This window comes from Balaenoptera ricei, chromosome 12, assembly GCF_028023285.1.
Source record: "Balaenoptera ricei isolate mBalRic1 chromosome 12, mBalRic1.hap2, whole genome shotgun sequence".
NCBI lineage: Eukaryota > Metazoa > Chordata > Mammalia > Artiodactyla > Balaenopteridae > Balaenoptera > Balaenoptera ricei.
In genome coordinates this window covers 8,169,967-8,190,849 of record NC_082650.1, presented here as the reverse complement: position 1 = coordinate 8,190,849, position 20,883 = coordinate 8,169,967, and the positions used below count along the sequence as shown (strand labels likewise).

General features: G+C 43.0%; 1 protein-coding gene across 2 annotated transcripts in view; it reads right to left on the bottom strand.

Annotated features, from left to right (window-relative positions):
* Window positions 1-10,078: 10,078 nt before the first annotated feature.
* The window catches only part of SOD2 (superoxide dismutase 2), a 36,511-nt gene continuing 25,706 nt past the window's right edge, over window positions 10,079-20,883 (bottom strand). The window contains exons 1-5 of one of the 2 annotated variants that reach the window (XM_059940896.1): window positions 20,448-20,580; window positions 19,851-20,053; window positions 16,542-16,658; window positions 14,794-14,973; window positions 10,079-13,070 (exon numbers count right to left, since the gene is read on the bottom strand). In XM_059940896.1, the coding sequence (XP_059796879.1) occupies window positions 12,925-13,070; window positions 14,794-14,973; window positions 16,542-16,658; window positions 19,851-20,053; window positions 20,448-20,470 (669 nt within the window). In that variant the 5' untranslated portion in view covers window positions 20,471-20,580 and the 3' untranslated portion in view covers window positions 10,079-12,924. Of the gene's footprint in view, window positions 13,071-14,793; window positions 14,974-16,541; window positions 16,659-19,850; window positions 20,054-20,447; window positions 20,581-20,883 lie in introns of those variants that run through there. The other variant, XM_059940897.1, reaches the window with a different exon arrangement.

Below are 20,883 nucleotides of genomic sequence, written 5' to 3'. Positions count from 1 at the left end.
GCCAGGACATGGAAGCAACCTAAGTGTCCATCATCAGATGAATGGATAAAGAAGATGTGGCACATATATACAATGGAATATTACTCAGCCATAAAAAGAAATGAAATGCAGGTATTTGTAATGAGGTGGATGGAGTTAGAGTCTGTCATACAGAGTGAAGTAAGTCAGAAAGAGAAAAACAAATACAGTATGCTAACACATATATATAGAATCTAAGGGGGAAAAAAGGCCATGAAGAACCTAGTGGCAAGACGGGAATAAAGACACAGACCTACTAGAGAATGGACTTGAGGATATGGGGAGGGGGAGGGGTGAGATGTGACAGGGTGAGAGAGTGTCATGGACATATATACACTACCAAATGTAAAATAGATAGCTAGTGGGAAGCAGCCGCATAGCACAGGGAGATCAGCTCGGTGCTTTGTGACCACCTAGAGGGGTGGGATGGGGAGGGTGGGAGGGAGGGAGATGCAAGAGGGAAGAGATATGGGAACATATGTATATGTATAACTGATTCACTTTGTTATAAAGCAGAAACTAACACACCATTGTAAAGCAATTATACTTCAATAAAGATGTTTTTTAAAAAAAAAAAAATGATCTAAGGCAGCTCCCGGGGCAGCTTTGTGGGAACTGAACAGATGGAGCTCCCCCCTGGATTTCAACCCAGTATGCACCCTCCTGGCCTGACGCCCTCGTAGGACACCCTTATGGTGGGGTGAACATTTAACCATCTACAAGTTATTTTGTTAATTTTTTAATTACATTTCTACAAAACTAAACATACTCTGACCATATGATCCAGCAAGCACTCCGCTTGGTATTTTCCCAAATGAGTTGAAAATCTGTATCCACACAGAAACCTGCACGAAGATGTTTATAGCAGCTCTGTTCGCCATCGCCAAAACTCAGAAGCATTCAGTACGTGAAGAGATAAATAAACTGTGGTCCATCCAGACAATGGAATGTTACTCAGCGCTAGAAAGAAATGAGCTCTGAAGCCATGAAAAGACCTGGAGGAAACTTAAATGCATTTTACTACGTGAAAGAAGCTGATCTGAAAAGGCTACATAGTCATGATTCCAGCTCTGTGACATCTGGAAAAGGCAAAACCATGGAGAGAGTAAAAAGAATCAGTGGCTGCCAGGGCTTTGGAGGAAGAGGATGAATAGGTGGAACACAGAGGATGTTTAGGACAATGACTCTATTTTGTATGATACTCTGATCGTGGGTTCATGTCATTGTACGTTTGTCCAAACTCATAAATCGTATAAAACCAAGAGTGAACTCTAATGTAAACTGTGGACTTCGGGTGATGATGATGTGTCAGTGTAGGTTCATCAGTTGTGACAAATGTGCCACTCTTGTGGGAGAGGGTGACCATGAGGGAGGCCAAGGTGGAAAGGCAGGGAGTATATAGGAAATTTCTGTACTTTCTGCTCAGTTTTGCTGTTAATTTAAAACAACTCTAAAAAATAAAGTCCATTTTTAAACATTCCATCTCTGTTTCACCAATAACCATAATGACAACTGAATATAACCAAACTAGAAAGAATAGACAATCGGGCGTATAGTTGCCCACATCTTTTCAGCATTTGAGGTGTTACAAGTTCATGTGTTTTGAGTTAGATTTTAACGTGAGTGGGAAAAGGGAGCTCCTTACAAGTATTCAATTAAAACAAAATTGAAGTATTAATTTCTTCTATTTCCTACCTCTATAACCAGGAAATATGCAGATCTTATACTCAGTAAAAAAAAAAAAGAAAGAAAAGAAAAACAAAGTTTGTGCTTAGTTTAAAACCTCAAAAGGCTGGAAATTCTCCTTAAAATTCTTTAAGTACAAATGTCCCTTAAACTGAGATGAGGTGTTTGAGTATATGAGAAGGTTTTATACAGTTGTCTTAAAGATGTAAACTTATTTCCTCTATCAGATTTCTTGAATCATTAGGACTTGACCTGTTTACAGTAATATTATGATTCATACAAAGATCCACTACTCACGTGGAATGCTGAGGTACTGAAAAACAAATGAGAGAAAGCGCTTAAAGAGATTAGAGACTGCTGTGAACTGAACTGTGTTCCTTCAGAATTCACAGGTTGAAGCCCTAACTCACAATGTGACAGTATCTATAGGCAGGGTTTTTAGGAGGTAACTAAGGTTAAGTTAAACCCTAAGAGTGGGGCCCTAATTAGATAAAACTCTGGCCTTATAAGAAGAGGAAGAGAAAAAGATGTGTCTCTGCCCTACGAGGACACAGGGAGAAAGTGGCAAGCTAGGAAGAGGGCTCTCAAGGAACTGAATCAGCTGGCATTTTGATCTTGGACTTCCCAGCCTCCAGAACTGTGAGAAATAAATGTCTGTTCTTTGAGTCAAGTCTATGGTATTTTGTTATGTCAGCCCAAGCAGACTAAGACTGACAGAGTGTTAACTTCCTAGTGGAAAACTTATTCCATGAAGACAGCTACAACTCTTAAATTACCAGGCTCTATGTCCCTGTATCACTCCAACCTAATGAATATTAATCAAGATATTATATTTGATTTACATTTAGTTTAGGAGGATCACAAACTCTGGAACCAATAGGAAGCATAGAGAATTTCTAGTCTGCGGGGTTTCAGGCTGCATTGTGAAGACCCCCTTAGGGCCTGCCACATGAAGAGGAGAGCTGTGCTTTGAGCACCACCTATACCCTAGACACAGGCCCAAGATTCAGCTATGAATGGCCTTGACGATGCTTACATGCTAATGGGGAGACGCAAGTAATAAACAAGCAAAGGAATAAGTAGCCAAGAGAATTACAGACTGCCCTAGGAAGGAAATACATAGGATTACATAGGTCCGGGAGGCCTCTGTGTGGAAGGATGGCCGTGGGAAGAAGAAAAGAATGACTTCCCAGGAGGTGGGAACAGCAGGGGTAAAAGCCCAAAGGTACAAAGGAACTGGGGGGGGACTTGGAAATGCAGAGCCCAGGCCCCTGGAGTGTGAGAAGTGAAGGGTGGTGATGTGAGCTGAGATTGAAATGCAGGGAAGAGCCAGACCGTGCAAGGCCTTGAAGGTCTTGGTAAAGAATTCTAAACTTTATTCTAAGAGCAAAGGAATGTCACTGGCAAGTTTTCAGGAGAAAGAGCGAACACCTCTCAGATTATTCTGGTGTCTACAAAAGAATGAAGTTCTAGGGAGGTAAGATGGAAGCTGAAAACCCATTTAGGGGTCTTTTTGGAGAAACCATTTGGAGGAAATGCACGTAAGAGAATGCAGATATGAGGAAGTTATATTTTGAAAGCAGAAGTATCAAGAGTTGCTGCTAAATTGGATACAAGAGTGAGGAAGGAGAAGACTCAAGAGTAACTTAGGTTCTGGGTTCAAGCTATGAGATGCTGCCATTTACTGAAACGGAAAGACTCAAAAATGAGCAGACTTGGGAGTAGGCATAATCCAGAGTTCCCTTTGCAGCAAGTTTGGTTGGTTGTTTTTTTATATATAATTTTTTTTAATTTTTTTTAAATTTATTTATCTATTTTTTAATATTTGGCTGCATTGGGTCTTCATTGCCGCACACGGGCTTTCTCTAGCTGTGGAGAACGGGGGCTACTCTTCATTGAGGTGCACGGGCTTCTCATTGCGGTAGCTTCCACAGGCTCTAGGCACGTGGGCTTCAGTAGTTGTGGCACGCAGGCTCAGCAGCTGTGGCTCCTGGGCTCTGGAGCGCAGGCTCAGTAGTTGTGGTGCACGGGCTTAGTTGCTCCACGGCATGTGGGATCTTCCGGGACCAGGGCTCGAAACTGTGTCCCCTGCATTGGCAGGTGGATTCTTAACCACTGTGCCACCAGGGAAATCCTTATATATAATTTTTTTAAAATAAATTTCTTTATTTTTTGGCTGCATTGGGTCTTCGCTGCTGCTCACAGGCTTATTCTAGTTGTGGCGAGCAGGGGCTACTCTTTGTTGCGGTGCGCAGGCTTCTCATTGCGGTGGCTTCTCTTGTTGTGGAGAACGGGCTCTAGGCGCACGGGCTTCAGTAGTTGTGGCTTGCAGGCTCAGTAGCTGTGGCGCATGGGCTTAGTTGCTCCGCAGCATGTGGGACCTTCCCGGACCGGGGATCGAACCCGTGTCCCCTGCATTGGCAGGTGGATTCTTAACCACTGCGCCACAGGGAAGTCCCTTGGTTGTTTTTTAATTGAAGTAGAGTTGATTTACAATATTGTCTTAGTTTCAGGTGTAGAGCAAATGATTCTGTTATACATATATATGTATATGTGTGTGTGTGTGTGTATATATATTCTTTTTTCGAATCTTTTCTGTTGTAGTTTATTACAAGATATTGAATATAGTTCCTTGTGCTATACAGTAAATCCATGTTGTTTATCTATTTTATATATGATGGTGTGCATCTGTTAATCTCATATTCCCAGTTTATCCCTCCCCCTGCCCCACTATCCCCTTTGGTAACCATAAATTTGTTTTCTATGTCTGTGAGTCTGCTTCTGTTTTATAAATAAGTTCATTTGTACTATTTGTTAGGTTCCACATGTAAGTGATAACATATGATATTTGTCTTTCTCTGTCTGACTTACTTCACTTAGTATGATAATCTCTAGGTGCATCCGGGTTGCTGCAAATGTCATTATTTCATTCTTTTTTATGGCTGAGTAGTAGTCCATGGTATATATATACCACTTCTTCTTTTTTTAAATAAATTTATTTATTTATTTATTTATTTTTGGCTGTGTTGCGTCTTCGTTTCTGTGCAAAGGCTTTCTCTAGTTGTGGCGAGCGGGGGCCACTCTTCATCACGGTGCGTGGGTCTCTCACTATCGCGGCCTCTCTTGTTGTGGAGCACAGGCTCCAGACACGCAGGCTCAGTAGTTGTGGCTCACGGGCCTAGTTGCTCTGCGGCATGTGGGATCTTCCCAGACCAGGGCTCGAATCCGTGTCCCCTGCATTGGCAGGCAGATTCTCAACCACTGCGCCACCAGGGAAGCCCCCACTTCTTCTTTATCCATACATCTGTTGATGGACACTGAGGTTGCTTCCATGTCTTGGCTATTGTGAACAGTACTGCAGTGAACATTGGGATGCCTGTGTCTTTCCAAATTAGAGCTTTCCTCTTTTCCGGATATACGCCCAGGAGTAGCAAGTTAGTTTTGAGCTGCCTCTTAGCCCCTCAAGTGGAGCAGCGAGACAGGAAGTGAGCTCTACAAGTCTGGAAAGTGAGCTGGAGCTAGAGTCATCATGGGGCAGAGTGTTGGCCAGAAACACCAATCCAACTCAACTCGCCTAAGCAGAGTAAGGAACTAAATGACAACTAAACACAATCATTTTAATGAATTTTCAGCTCACATAAGCAGTACACCCAGGCACTGGCTTCAGGCACCACCAGACCAGAGACTCAAACAGTGACATCAGGCCTTGCATCTCCCTCCATCACTCAGCCCTTCCTTGCTTCACTCACTGTCTTCACCCCGCAGCCGGCTCGTCCTCTGTAGTGCACAAGGTGCCACCATCTTGCAGGCCCCTCCCAATAGGAGTCCTAGGGCAGAGAACACCTTTGCCCGCTGCCCCTATGTTGAGACTAAGGGAAGATTCTCATTGACCCAGTTTGAGTCATGAAACCATGACCTGAACTTTTCATGCACCCCCCAAGAAACGGAGAACTTGACTAGTCTGGTTCATGAGCCCATCTTGTGGACCAAACTAGGGAGGAGAGGGGGCAGAGCACAGGAATAGACAGACTTACCAAGCCCTGATGGGGTGAAAATATGTTGTCCCCCCAAATAAACAAGGTAGTACAGTATATCAGAGAGCAGGGAAGCCGCCGGGCTACTAGAGTAATGTCAGTTGCTGCAACAAACAAATGCCAACATTTCTATGCCTTAATACATTGAATGTTGTTTCTTGCTGGCATAATCTAGGTGTTCTTGCCCTCACAGCTCTCTCTGAAACAATGACTCGAGGATATGAATTTCTTCTCTTCCGTGTCTGTGCCATGTGTACAGGTGGCTTCCAAAATAGCAGCGCTCATGCCCAGCAAGCCAGTGGAAGGCATACGAGAAGGTTAAGAAGGCTCTTAACCACCTCTGGTCACAGCACAGAGCCTGTCATGTGGCCCCTCCTAGATGTAAGGAAGGTTTGGAAAAGCAGTGCCTGGCTGAGCGGCCACATCCCAGCAGCAGCTTTACGTGATGAGAGGGAAGCCCGTGCCTTCCCCGGACAGAGGCATCTCACCCAGGTGCTGAGAGGCAGAGGCAGCAGATGTACATCTCAAGGAGCCCTGCACAGGGGCAAAATGCTAAATACATACGCACTTATTCCCGTCCATGCTTCTCTAGGCTTGTCTCTCTCACGATGGGACTCTGTTCAGGGTTCTCGACCCTAGATGCACATGGGGGTCACCTGGGAAAATTTTTAAAAATATACCCATGCTTGGACCATTTGACTCAGAGTCTTGCGTGGGTGGAGCTTGGGCATCCTTACTTGTGTAGAGCTCCTCTAAGGTGACTCGAATGAGCAGGCAGGATTGAGGACCACTTGGTTTAAATAAAGGAAAGACATTTAATAGTTTTAAGTAATAAGGAGAGGAACGAACTGTCTTTTAAGATTCTAGTCTTCAAAAATTGGAGAAGAATTCTGATTATCCCGTTTGGGACAGGTGACCATCACTAGAAGGTGGACCTTCACTGGAGGCATGAGTTTGTGATGAACATCCCCGGCAAGACGACAAATGTTCACCAGTGTCCAGTACACACTGGACGTGGCGTTGGGTCATCAGGGGTGTGGGGCAGAACCCTGAATGCGGCAGTGTGATCTGAGGATGAGCAGTGAGAAAGTACTGTGACTACGACACCTTTGGGAGTTTGTCTCGGAAGAAATAATGACACAAGCCCGTTCCCCAAAGATCTGGGTTGATACGTAAAGGAACAGGAGGCACAGCTGATGGAGAAAGCCCTGAAGAAGGGGCATCGCTCTGGGAGAGGAGGTTGGGATGCACAGCATGAGAAAATGGGCCAGAGCACACCCCACGCCAACTCCAGAACTTGCCCCCAAATATACCATTTTGTCTGAATGTCTCACTTTCAACCCCAAGGAAATATTCATTTGCTTACAGGACTCATGTAAAGAATCTTTTCTGTTTTTTTAATTAATTTATTTATTTATTATTTTTGGCTGCGTTGGGTCTTCGTTGCTGCGCGCGGACTTTCTCTAGTTGTGGTGAGCGGGGGCTACTCTTCGTTGCGGTGTGCGGGCTTCTCATTGCGGTGGCTTCTCTTGCTGCGGAGCACGGGGTCTAGGCACGCAGGCTCAGTAGTTGTGGCTCACAGGCTCAGTAGTTGTGGCTCGCGGGCTCTAGAGTGCAGGCTCAGTAGTCGTGGCGCATGGGCTTAGTTGCTCCATGACATGTGGGATCTTCCTGGACCAGGGCTCGAACCCGTGTCCCCTGCACTGGCAGGCAGATTCTTAGCCACTGCATCATGAGGGAAGTCCCAAAAATCTTACTCTTTAAGTATTTGGTGGTTAAGTCTAAAAAATTAGAAATTAAAGCCACACACCCTTTCCCATCTGATTCTTCCTTTTTTTTTTTTTTTTTTTTTCCTTTGGGTAGGGGATAGGGGGAATCTCACTTTTGGCTTCTCCCAGGCATTCTCACAGAAAGGCTTAACCAAATAAAAATAGGCTTTTTAGGAAAAAATTGCTTTGTAAGCAGTTTTATGTTTTGGTACTGGGGAGGAAATGAAAGGGTGTAATTAAAACATGTAGATGGAGAAGTACATCAAAACATTGGTGGAATTGCTTTAATAGATCTGGGTATTTCAGCTTTTTCCTAAATGAAGACACTTCCCCCGGCCCTGACTTAGAACGTACACATTAAGGTATTCTTTCAGAATATGACGCACTGTTGTGGAAAGCACACTAAAGCAGGCAGAGGATCCCAGAACAGGCCACCAGAGTCCCAGGTACGAATCTGTCCCTGAGTCTGTATTCTCTCTGCCTTCCCTGCAGGGTGGCTGAATCACACAAGATAAAAATTGAGAAGCCATGTAAAACAACTTCTATGACAGCTATACTTAACAGTGCTCATTTCATGCCAGACCCCGTAAACTCACAAAAACCCATTATGGTCAGCTGAGAAGCTGAGGCACAGAGAGGTCAAACAGATTGCTCAGAATCCCAAAGCAGTAGAGAGATTGGCTGTTTCTTGTCCTTTCTGGGCACAGGAGTACAGCTAAACTCTCTTCCTAGCCTTCCTTGTGTTCAGGTGCACTGTGGTCACCAGTAAAATATGAGCAGACACATAGGCACCACGGCCTGGCCCATAAAACTTCAGACACGTGATCTGCATGCTGGTTTGCACTCCATAGGCTCAATGACAGTGACAAGAGCTCCTCAGATGGCACTTACTGGGGCGGCAAAGCAGTAAGAGCTAAAGAGCCTGGATCCCCGAATCACTGCGTGGAAGAAAGCTCCGGCGCTAACCAGGAACACTTACACACTTGACCTGCGTGAAAAAAATCTGTTGCATTTGAGCCATTATATATTTGGAGTTTGTTGTCAAAGCAGCAGTTTGTTACCCAAATTAATTCAAATACTAGGACCTTGAAGTGGGTACTGTCCCAGCCAAAAAAAATAATTCAAACTGTGGCATGGGCTTAGTGGTCAGTGAGAAAATTGGTATCGGGAGCTGAAAAGTTAGAAAGCCGTGTTTCCCAGTGGTAGATCATGCGGTAAATCTGCTTCCTGCAGTAACGTGAAAGGCACAGCCACTGCAGCTCTAGAATGTTCGAGAAGAACCAGACTGACCCTGTGTGTCGGCTTTTATCTCCCCCTTTAGCAAGATATCATTGGTGCCTTCAGGAAAGAACTGGCCCGTCTGCAAGCAGAAATGAAAGGAAATATAGTTCAGAAATCTGGGTCCTCAAAGTCTGGGAAAGCTGACTACTTCTAAATCCCAAACAGTAAAAGATGTAAGACTGAAAAAGGCTTTGAGCAAATGCTCAAGTCTCAGCCCCAAAGCAAAGATGAAGGATGTCGGCTTCCCCCACGAGCTTACTGTTTTAACTACCTTTAGCTCAAGGTAGCTGCTCTTACGTTGACAGGGTAAGGAAGCAAGGATAAAAATTACTCACATCTACGTGGATGGACCTAGAGTCTGTCATACAGGGTGAAGAAAGTCAGAAAGAGAAAAACAAATACCATATGCTAACACATATATATGAAATTTAAAAAAAAAAATGGTTCTGAAGAACCTAGGGGCAGGACAGGAATAAAGACGCAGACGTAGAGAATGAACTTGACATGGGGAGGGGGAAGGGTAAGCTGGGATGAAGTGAGAGAGTGGCATGGACATATATACACTACCAAATGTTAAATAGCTAGCTAGTGGGAAGCAGCCACATAGCACAGGGAGATCAGCTCGGTGCTTTGTGACCACCTAGAGGGGTGGGATAGGGAGGGTGGGAGGGAGGGAGACACAAGAGGGAGGAGATATGGGGATATATGTAAATGTATAGCTGATTCACTTTGTTATAAAGCAGAAACTAACACACCACTGTAAAGCAATTATACGCCAATAAAGATGTTGGGAAAAAAATTACTCACATCTAGTACATCTAGTAAAAAATTTTCATTGTGGATAAAATGTTTATTGTGGATACTGGCACATAAAACCGGCTGCAAATGGGTTAGAAACCCACAAAGTTTTTAAGGCCAATGTATTGCCAAAGAAACGATGGAATCAGACTAAAAAAGTTTTTCGCTGTTTGAGTTTTTAAATAACCTTCAGACCTCTCAAACTTGTACTGGTAGAAATCAGGCCTTGAAAGCTAGGCATTCTCCAAGTAGAGGAAACTGCCCATCACCTCCCCCAGATGAACCATGGAGACCCCCCAAATTAGTCTCCAGAAGGTGGAGCCACAGTCATGAGAACCATGCACAAAAAAATTCCTCCCAGAGATAGAATTCATATGCTTTCTGGGTTTTTAGAGTAAAATTTCAACTACCTATCATTTATTATTCCTTTCCTACAGTAAAAATGATAAAGCATTGCAAGATTATGTTTTGACACACATACTTAATACAGACTTTCTTTGATGGTTAACAGATTCTTTTATTAATAATCAAAAAGCTTCACACTTACAATATGAAAATAAATGCTTCTTTAATGAATAATTAAATGAAAACTCTCCAGGACCTTACAGGATTTTTAGTATGTACCATGTGTACCTTAGAACACAGGGCATTAGCCTGCTGGGATCATTGGGGTATGACTGAAAAAGAGAGACAGTGAATTATAAAAGTTACCGAACAGCTTTCCCAAACAGTAGTTCCCCTGAAATTAAAACAGGAAACAAAATTTGTATTTATACCTAGTTTTAGATATGACTGACAACACACATCAATCTTAATTTTATGATTTTGATGTTACTTTTTAAAGGCACTCCACAGAAATTCAAATCTCATTTTAGAATCATGAATCTGAGCTGTGTAATGAAGTTGTAACTTCTCAATATCAAAGTTTAATTATTACACAACAGTTCGAGCAACAGATACTATTTCACAGACAGCATTTGTTCTGCATCCTGTTCCCCTGCAGCACCAATCATGCTAAGATTTTTGAAGCCCATCTATGACTAGAGCAGGCACTGCTGATTCAGTCACAAAAATCCTTCCTGGGTGAACAGTACTTGCTCTTTCCAGAAGAAACGGTTGTTTTACCTTTTCTGTTTCTTTTCTATTTTGAAAAACAGGGCTAAACAGAATCTAACAGAGTCTCATTTTCTGCTGGATGATTAAAATCTCTACTCTGTATGTTATCTTAGTCTCTTAAAATCCAAAACTGCAGTGGAGGACAGTATGCTTTCCCTTGTTCTCACATGATAAAATCAAAGCAAAAATAGAGCCCCATAGAAATTTCAACATTGAATATTTTTTTAACCTTAAAGCTTAATGAGAGTCCAAAAGCTTTATATAAGTCAGTAGTCTCTGCATATCTTTGTTAGTTCATGATCTAGAAGACTACTTGTATTCAAAAGCCCATCTTTCAAAAAGGTCCTATTTTCTCAATGGTCTGTTTACACAGAGTTCACTGCCTTGTTTATATACATAGGCATATATATGTGTGTATAGGGTATATGTAATCAGCCATCACACACACACACTGCCTTGTTAATATACATATAGGCATATACATGTGTGTACAGGATATAGGTAAGGAGCAGTCACACGACTCTCAGTTGTGCCCCATTAAAGCCATTTTACTGTGGTATAGAAAGGATGGCAATCATCGTCTCTGAAGTGTGTTCCATCCACAAGCACACACACACATACACAGTTAACACTAGTCTCATCAACGCTGTTGACAATTCAGAAAGCCTAAATACTTTTCTAATTGAATTCTAAAAGAAAAGTGCCTTGAATTTAAATTTTTTTTAAAACTTCAGTCTTCAATATTGAAACTGCTAAGTCACTCCATTTTTCCATGGGAAAAAAAAATAGGATAATAAAGTTAGGGGGAAATTTTTTTAAATGAAAAAATAAACTTGAGAAAACACCCTCTTACTAAAATAGGTTTAAGGAAAAAACCTACATAGAGAAAATATTCCAGTAGAAGGTAAAACCTGTGTGGGGTATCAGAATAGCATTACCTGTAATCATCAGATTAGAAACAAATGAAATCTTCAGTAACAAAACTGTGAAATATATTAGGAAATGTCCAATTGATAAAATACTATACAGCTATTAACGATAAGGAGAGAAGATGACGAAGAACATGGACCACCTGACACTGTGAAGCCAAAGACAGACAGGACCCTGCTGCATTGCACAGCTCCACTCGCAAAAACTCAACAGGAATGTAATTTGACTGCCCTGTCACTATATGAGGGATACGGTTTTCCCTTTATTGGAAAAACCAATAAAACAATATAAAGCTTCTATAGCGATTGTACATTTTCTAGAAGAAACAAAAAACATCAAAATGGATGAAATAACTCAAAAACAAATCTTTGAAAATAAATGTTCCTGAGAGAGGCATGCTCCTGACTGCGTCCTGAAACCAATTTGTCTTTCATTACTTGGGAATGCAGGCCCTGACCCAGGTCTGGTTCTCTTGAGAGGGATGCTTCATGAACAGGCCCAAAAGAAGAGGGGCAAGTGTCTGGCCAGCAGATTTGTGGCCCATCCCTATCATTGACTTTATTAACTAGGCCCTAATTTGTCCACTTTGAGCACTTTGACAACACACATTTCTGTGTTTGAGGACAAAATTTCACAGAAGTCTTTTTCTGTCTACAGAAAAATTCAGAGGCACTACTATTTCCTTCTCATAATAAAGCAATTCTCAATTAGCAATCAAGTTATATATATTTTTAATGACAAAATGGTTAGTGTTAACCCTGTATAACCTGTGATCATAAGTAACTAAAGACCGCTGGGTGATATCCACCAGAAGTAATACTGGACAGATGATTACTTACAAAAAGAGCAATTTTCAATAGAAAACTGAATATTTCCCTTGGGAAATAAATTTAATATTTTATTATTAAACGAATGGGGCAAAAGACCAGATTTTCTGTAACTGCAATAGAACAGGATTAGAAAGGCTTCCTTAGACACCCCAACAGTATAGGGATGAAACATTCTTCATGGTTTTATGATGAAAATTATAATCTCCTAGCTATTATAGCTCTCTGAAGAAAATGTTCAATCAAAAGATTAAATCATACAAAGCATTTAACATTTTCAAACAGTTGCCTAATAACAAGCTTTTAAAAGAGATTATTCACAGCACTAAATTATGTTTATCAAATATTTGAGTAAGCCACACTCAGAAACACTACAATGGAGCAGCTTACTGGTATATGTGGTTCTCTGCACTACTACAAAACTGGTCATAAAGAGCTCGATGTACTCAGTGTAAGGCTGATGTGTTACTTTTTGCCAGCCATGTATCTCGCAGTTACATTCTCCCAGCTGATTACCTTCCAAATGGCTTTCAGATAATCAGGCCTGACATTTTTATACTGAAGGTAATAAGCATGCTCCCACACATCGATTCCCAGCAGTGGAATAAGACCTATTGGAAAGAAGGGGAAAGAAACAGAAGCTATGAATTTCACTCTAAAACGCGGCATCTTCTCGCTTTAAACTTTAATCATCCTGTGCACACAAAACTACCCTTCACAACATTCTCATCCACTTTTCAGTTTCTTATGTAAATAGGAAATCTGCATAAGAATAAATATCCTAGAAAAAGATTTTAAACTTTACTCTTTGGCAGAAAATGTGATAAATAGTTAAAACAGACTTGGGAAAATCAACTAACCACAGTATTTTAACAGCTATTCTTAAAATATCAACAGATTTATCCAAGAGCCAGTTCTCAGTGGTCCTCCCTAGGGGTCTCAGGAAGGGTGTGTTCTCCTCGTGGGTGTGGCTGAGGACCTTCCGAAGGTGCTGAGCATTTGCGGGAGTCTATGGAAACCCTGCTCTGCTCCCCTGGGCCGATGTTAGTCACAGAGAATACAAAGCGTTTACGATTATACATATGTACAGCTGAGTCACCTTGCTGTAGGGCAGAAATTAACACAACACTGTAAATCAACTCAACTTCAAATAAATAAATAAATAAATAAAAGCGTTTATGAGACATAATAAAAATTAAGTTAACAAGGAAAACTGAGTAAGGCTTAAGAAAAAGATACATTATTTAGTTTCTGAAAAGTGTAAGTGAAGAAGTAGTTATAAAACATTCATTTAAGAAACCTCTCCAACTGAAAGCGCTCCTCTAGGAAAACAAGCATCAACCAGCATGTCTAAATCAATTGTGAGGTACGTCACTAATAACTTATAATTAAGGGGACAAAATTTATACGTGATTTTCCCCCTAAATAAATCGCCATAACTTTCATTTATCTTTATTCCAATGGGCTTTCTTCAAGCAGGAGAGAAGGTGTCGCTAGGACTCACCTGCCAGTCACAGCCTCCTCAGTCAGGTACCTGACTCTGAGAGCACTCAGGGCTCACACATCTTTGGTTGCTTTTCCAAATTCTGTGGCATCTCACTTTCCCTAAAGAGCTGTTTAGATTCTGGCTAAATCTGAACATATCCAGGTTAGTGAGTCACGTAAGCAAGTCTCCTGACATGTGTGGAGGTAGAAAATATGGCTGAGACCTACTGCTGATTGATGCTAAGGTATCACCTCACATCAAAGTTCCAGCAAACTGCTGGATCCTTATGACTATTTCCTAAAGAGCTTCTACTTCCATCTGGCTCAACATAAAAAAGGATTTGGTGAACCCAGCCTGCAGCTCCTAAGCCCAATCTTTTCCTACGCCAAAAAATCCTCAGGAAAGTAGATGTCTGGAAACCTGAGCTCTGGTCCCAGTTTGACCACAGGTGCTCAGCAGAGGGGTTGAGAGTCCGAGCTCTGAAGTCAGACCCAGCCTATGTGTCTTTTCCTCCTTCATGGTGTTTATCTAATTTTACTTTTTTTATTCTAGTGCATATAATTATTATGTAGGCTGATACAAATTCTCTGTCAAATGAAGCAGAGTTTATGTTTAAAACATGTTTTGTTAACATATCTGTAAAACTACATGTGCTCATTTTATAAAATATCAAGGACTTGGAAAGATTTTTGCTCCCACAAGACTCTGGGTATCATCTACTAAGATCTGTTCAATTTAGTACGTGCTCAGGGTAGGTTTAAACACTGCTAGTCTTCCGTATTTCACGGTAAATCCTTTATAGTGAACCATCTCTCCCGAATAAACATGTAATAATTCTTCAGCCTAACCTGTTGTTCCTTGCAGGGGATCCTGGTTAGAACAAGCAGCAATCTGTAAGCGTCCCTGTTCCTTATTGAAACCGAGCCAACCCCAGCCTGAGCCTTGGACACCAACGGATACGGCGGTCAACTTCTCCTTAAAGTTCTTGAAGGAACCAAAGTCACGTTTGATGGCTTCCAGCAACTCCCCTATTAAAAAAAAAACCCAAAAACCACCCACAAATGAACATATGGCAACAATTACAATAAAATATTTTATTATATATATCCCAATATTCTTGTCAAATGGCCCCAGACACAACTAGAAACACATGGAAAACACTACATGACCCAGTGAGCCTACAAAACACAGTGTTATTCCTGTCCTGACACCAGGGTCATAACATCTCACAATTTTAATTTACGTGTTTGTTGCTGAAACACGTTAGAGGGATTTCTTCACTCACAGTGCCGTTTCCACAAGGAAAGAAATAGTATTTTTCCTTAGCTTTCTCTTTTCCCCTCAACAGAAGATTTTACGTTGACTTCTACCCTACCTACTCTATGCTTCAATTTGGGAATAAAATGTTACGGGTGAGATTTGCTTCTTCTCCAAGGCAGCCTAGATCTTTCCTATCTCAATCGTATCATTTTAAAAAGAGTGATGTTGCCTATTAGTGAACTAAGGGTACACTTTACGAGTTATCACCCTTTTTATTCTGTAGCAATACAGAATACAATTCGAGACTGAGCACATCAACTAAGCCAACTAGGCCCAAAATATCACTTCTCTTACTTTATTGGCTTAAAAGTAATCATCTGTTATAAGCACAAATGATGGAATAAAGTGGTACCAGATAACACAAAATGACAGAGTACCAAAACCTGTTGGCTGAATACAGGTGTATCTGGTATTCTGGTAACTCACAACACCTCAAAAGTATTAAGTCACGGTCTGAAGACCTAACTCAGAAAAAATAAATTGTCCAGCTTCCCATACTTATTCCCCCATTCATCTTTACTTCCAAATGAAATTGCTTATTTCAAGTGCACAAGATGCCTTCTAGAACATGATTAAAAACAAAAAAATGCCACAGGAACTTAAGGTACTTGCCAGAAGAGCAGAAACAAAGGAGGAGAACTATATTTACACCCCATACCTTCCCTGGGGTGGGGAGGATAATTAAAGCTCTGGGTCTCTGCGTGCTACATAGGAGGTCAAGTAAACAAGCAGAGTGAACAAGATCATCAGCTCTGTACTCCCTTGTTACCTGCAGTTGTCCTGGAAAACCTAATTTTCTGGGACCACTGACTTTTTTATCAGTTAGGAAGAGTAGTAAAACAATAGCAAAAGGCACTATTCTATAATAACTTATTTAATTTTTAAAACAACCCTATTATTATCCCCATATCATATAGATGAAGAAAGTAAGGTGCAGAATGGCTAACATCTTGTCCCAGGGCCTAGAGCTCGTAAGTGAAAGCTCATCTTTTCTAAAAACGAAGTTTCTCAGTCTTTCCCTAACGTACAGTACATTTCAACCAAAAGATGACACTGTATGTGATATTGTGTGTGTGTATAAAGTCTGACGATATAATTTCCTGAATGTATTCTCCACTCTTGCATGTGCCCCTTTGAAAACTACAACTTCGTTGTACTGCTTGCTGTGAAAGACATGCCATTATGATACCTCAGGGAGAATTAAGGTAACTTAAGAAAATCAAGTCATTCCTATCGTGCACAAAACGTAGCTAAGGTTGCACCAATCTAAACCAACCTTCGGGTTCTCCACCACCGTTAGGGCTCAGATTTGTCCAGAAAATGCTATGATTGATATGGCCTCCACCGTTGAACTTTATTGCAGGCTGTAGAGCTACCTGAGCTGTAACATCACCTGAAACGTTAAAATAAAGACACATTTTTTTTCATTCTTACTTTTTTGACCATTCTATACACTATTTTTTTTTTCTTTGTAAAACGTCAGATGATTGGACCATTGTAACATCCCTATGGGTCCCAAAATTTCACAATTTCAAGACTCTACCCAAAAAGAAACCTTCCCCAAAATATTTGTCCCAATGGATTTTCAGTTCAATTAATACTGTACCAAACAACTAGTGAGAAGCCAGCAGGGGTGGCAAAGCTAGTAGAAAATTCACTCCTGGGCTTCAAAGAACTCGGTTTTCTTGGGTAGAAAAGATTTCAGTAAATGAAATAAGAAAGAGAACAAAGACAGAAAATAGTGGAATGCTATAAAATAGATGGTGCCATATACAGACTACATGGAAAATGTTCAACTCTCATTTTCTAGATAGACAACCATCCACTGGGAAATACTTCAATGTTACATTAACAAAAAACTCAACTTGTTCAAAACTGAACCCCTGATCTTCAACCCCAAACTTACTCATCCAAAGGCCTTCCCCACCTCAGTGAGCGCCAGCTGTTTTCTCAGGACATCTTTGACGACACGGTTATTTTTCACGCTAGTCCTCTCGCACCCCATGTCAGCCCACCAGCACACCCACCAGCAAAGCCAGCTCCGGAAAGCACCCAGAACCGCACCCCTTCTTCCTGCCCGTGGTGCCACCGGCAGCACCTCCCCCCGCACTCGTGCCCCTGTCTCTCACTGGTCTCCCGCTTCCACTCCTGCCCCTACAGTCTATTCTCCACACAGTGGCCAGAGGGCTCCTCTAGACCCCCAACTGATCATGGCACACGTCTGGTCAAAGCCCTCTGCAGGCTGCTCTTCTCAGAGTGAACCCCAAGTCCTTACGATCGGTACAGAGGTGCACATCATCCGACCCTCTGCGCCTCCTCGCTGGCCCAGCTCCAGCCACCACGGCCTCCTGGCACTTGGACGACAGGTCTGGCATGCTCCACTGACCACTGAGGCCTTTGCTGGAACACTTCCCGGAGACGGTCTCATGGTTCACGCCTCCATTTCTCCTTCAAGTCTCCACTGAAGGCTTCTCTAACCACGATGTAAGATGCACGATCCCCGCCCCGCTCCCAGACCACTTCCCCTACTTTGTTTTTCTCGATAGGGCTTCAGCCCCGGCACACTCCATATTGACTTGTTCACGTGTCTCCGCTAGGAGGAAAGCTCCAGCGAGGACAAGGACTTTTGTGCACTGCCGTGTCCCCGAGGCCCAACACACTGCCTCACGTGTAGCAGGCACTCGTGAATGCTGAATGGAGTTTCACGGAAAGAAAATTCTGACTTCTATACTTAAAAAGAATGTCATATTTGAAGCTGTTTTTTCTACCTTGCTAAACATGGAGGCAAAATAAAATATTTTTCTTGATGCCTTCAAGAAGCTACAGACTTACGGAACTATTAGGAAAAATGGAATTCCCTTATTCAGTAAGTATTAAGTTCTTATGACTCACAAGATACCAAGAGGCAAAGTGAAGGGCACAGAGAACCACTGAGATCTCTGCCCTTGGGGAGCTTACATAATAGCAATAGAAGTTCCCTATTTCTGTTGTTGGGACACACGCCAAGAACACACGTAAGAAATGTCGCTTTCTGAAACAATAAAACCTCCAGTTTTTAGCAATTGAGAAAGGCGGAGAGGACCAATGATATCTGAATACACAGATAATCTTTGAGAGTTCTGTTTAAGATGTCAACTTTTGTTATTGTTGTTATGTTTATAAAATAACTTTCTGACAGATCAGTGTTTCCCTTACTGATTTTTCTTGGAGAATCACCCAAAAAATAAATGTAGGCTTTATATTGTTTTTTAATAAGTCAACAGTAACTAAATATTTCTAATGGGAAAGAAACATGTTTCTTGAGAACTAGTTTAATCACAATCTCTTAAAGTTTACTTAATCATTTTTTAAATTTTAATAGAAATTTGGGGGGGTTAATATCTGCTTTTAAGAACACTTTTCTGAAGCTCAACATTTTCACTGGCTTCACAGACAATTTTCTCTGTTGAATACAATAAAAGTTAAGTACTTTTGTTTGAAAAGTATTTACGTACTTAAATGCGATAAGATTGATGATGTTATTTTCCTTACATTCTTTTTTCCCAAATTTTCAAACATGAAAATTTAACTCCTTAATGATTTTTCAAATATAATTTTTTAAATAAAGGAAAGCTCTACAGACACTCATTAACTTATAGGCAATACAGTACAATATAATATAGTAAAGCTTTTTTTCCATTGGCTTTCATTAAACAAGCAAAGCTTTGATTGCACAAGAAAAGGACTGAAATTAAGCTGTTATAAAAATATTGAAGAGAAGGGTTCACGGATGTCAGATGTTGTCATGCAGGAAACAGTTTCACAACTGGGATTTATCCCAGCCTCTCCCCATTACCACATTCTTCCCGCATTTGTTTTTTCCTAAATCACAGAACCTCTTCCCGTACTCAGAACCTTTTCCTTTACCGTATTTGCGGTCCCTCTGATGATCACAAGTAAATCTTCCAGAATGTGGTAACTTCCTCTTCTTTTTGTTTACCTATTACCTCACACACAACCAGACTGAAATACTACATTTTTCCACTAGATGTCCCCACTCAACAAGATGTCACAGTCTAAAATTCACTCAACTATTTCACAGGACTGAAATTAGATAAAAACATATTTAAGAAAAAAAATACACTTTTAACTGGGCAGCTTCAGCCATACATATAGCCTGGAAACACGCCTGTCAATTATTTCCCTCGTGCAAACCACGAACATTACTAACATTAACTAACAGATTGAAAGTGTAATGCTATTTTGTATAGAAAAGTTAAGACTTAGTACTCCCATACTCGCCCCCCAGATGCAAAACACAAAAAAAGTCCACGCACGACTGGTTTTGTCACCTGAGCTCCTTTAAAAAACAAATACCAACTCCATATTATATTTTTACTGAATTCCAAAGATTAGCAAATAAATACAAGCCTGTCTCAGTTCCCCCCCGAAACGGCTCTTCTCCTTGTGAATTCTGCTCCCTAAGTCAACGCGCGAACAGGTGCAGCGATTCTACTGAAAGCAGGGGTGGGGGTTTACGCAGACCCGCCTCGCCGCCACGGTTCCCTGTAACCGGTTTCTCTAAGTCCGGCCGCCCGGCACCCACCCTTCTCCAGCGCATCCCGATATTTCTCCTCGGCGATGTTCAGGTTGTTCACGTAGGCCGCGTGGTGCTTGCTGTGATGCAGCTGCATGATCTGCGCGTTGATGTGGGGCTCCAGGGCGCCATAGTCGTACGGCAGGTCGGGGAGGCTGTGCTTCCGCCGGCAGCCCAGAGCCCCCAGGGCCGGCACCAGCTTCCTGCTCGTGCTGGAAAGACAGCAAACACAGCCCGATCGAATGACGCGGGCAGAAACCGTTAACCCGCGTGCGCGGCTCCGCAGACCCGGCTAGAAGGACCCGCGCCCCTGGGGGGCCTTCCAGTCGTTGGCCCCCTCGCCGTCCAGTCTTTGCCATTAAACTAACGCTGCGGTCCAGCACCTCGGCGGCACCTGGACGCGCTCGGCGGACACCTGCCCTCAGGCCCGGCCTCTCGCCACGCCCTGTGACGCCGGGTCACCGAAGGTGCCCCGGACCCCGCGGGGCTGGCGCAAGAGGGGAGGCAGAGCGGGAGGCGGTGGGGGGCAGCGGCGGCCACCGCCGTGCCTCTTCGCCCGTGGGGCCGGGGCCGCGTCCCCGCTGCGCCCGCCGCCCGGCGCCTCACCTGCACGCCGCCCGGCACAACATGGTGGACGCCGCCCGCGGGCCTCTTGGAGCTCGAACCGCACCGCCGCGCTGACAGCCGAAGATGGGCTCGAGTTGCGGGCTTCGCAGCAAGTACACCGCCGCCCCCGAGGCCCCGCCCCCTGCGCCCGCCTCGACCCCGCCCCCTGCGCTCGCCGCTTCCAACTCGGGGGCACAGGGGGCGAAGGGCCCCGCGCCCGCGCTCTGGGCCCAGGGAACGCGAGGAAGGGAGACCCGGCACTTTCCCCAGCGGCCAGACGAACCGCGGTGCCCCCCTGCGCGCTTCTGGGCGTATCGCCAAAGGAAAGGCCGCCGTCCCCACGCCGTGTGAGATGGTACGGCCCCAGGCTCCGCCCCGCGAAGGCACCGCCCAGCGCTGCCCGCAGGTGGAGACTCAGCTTGCGCCTGCGTGCGAG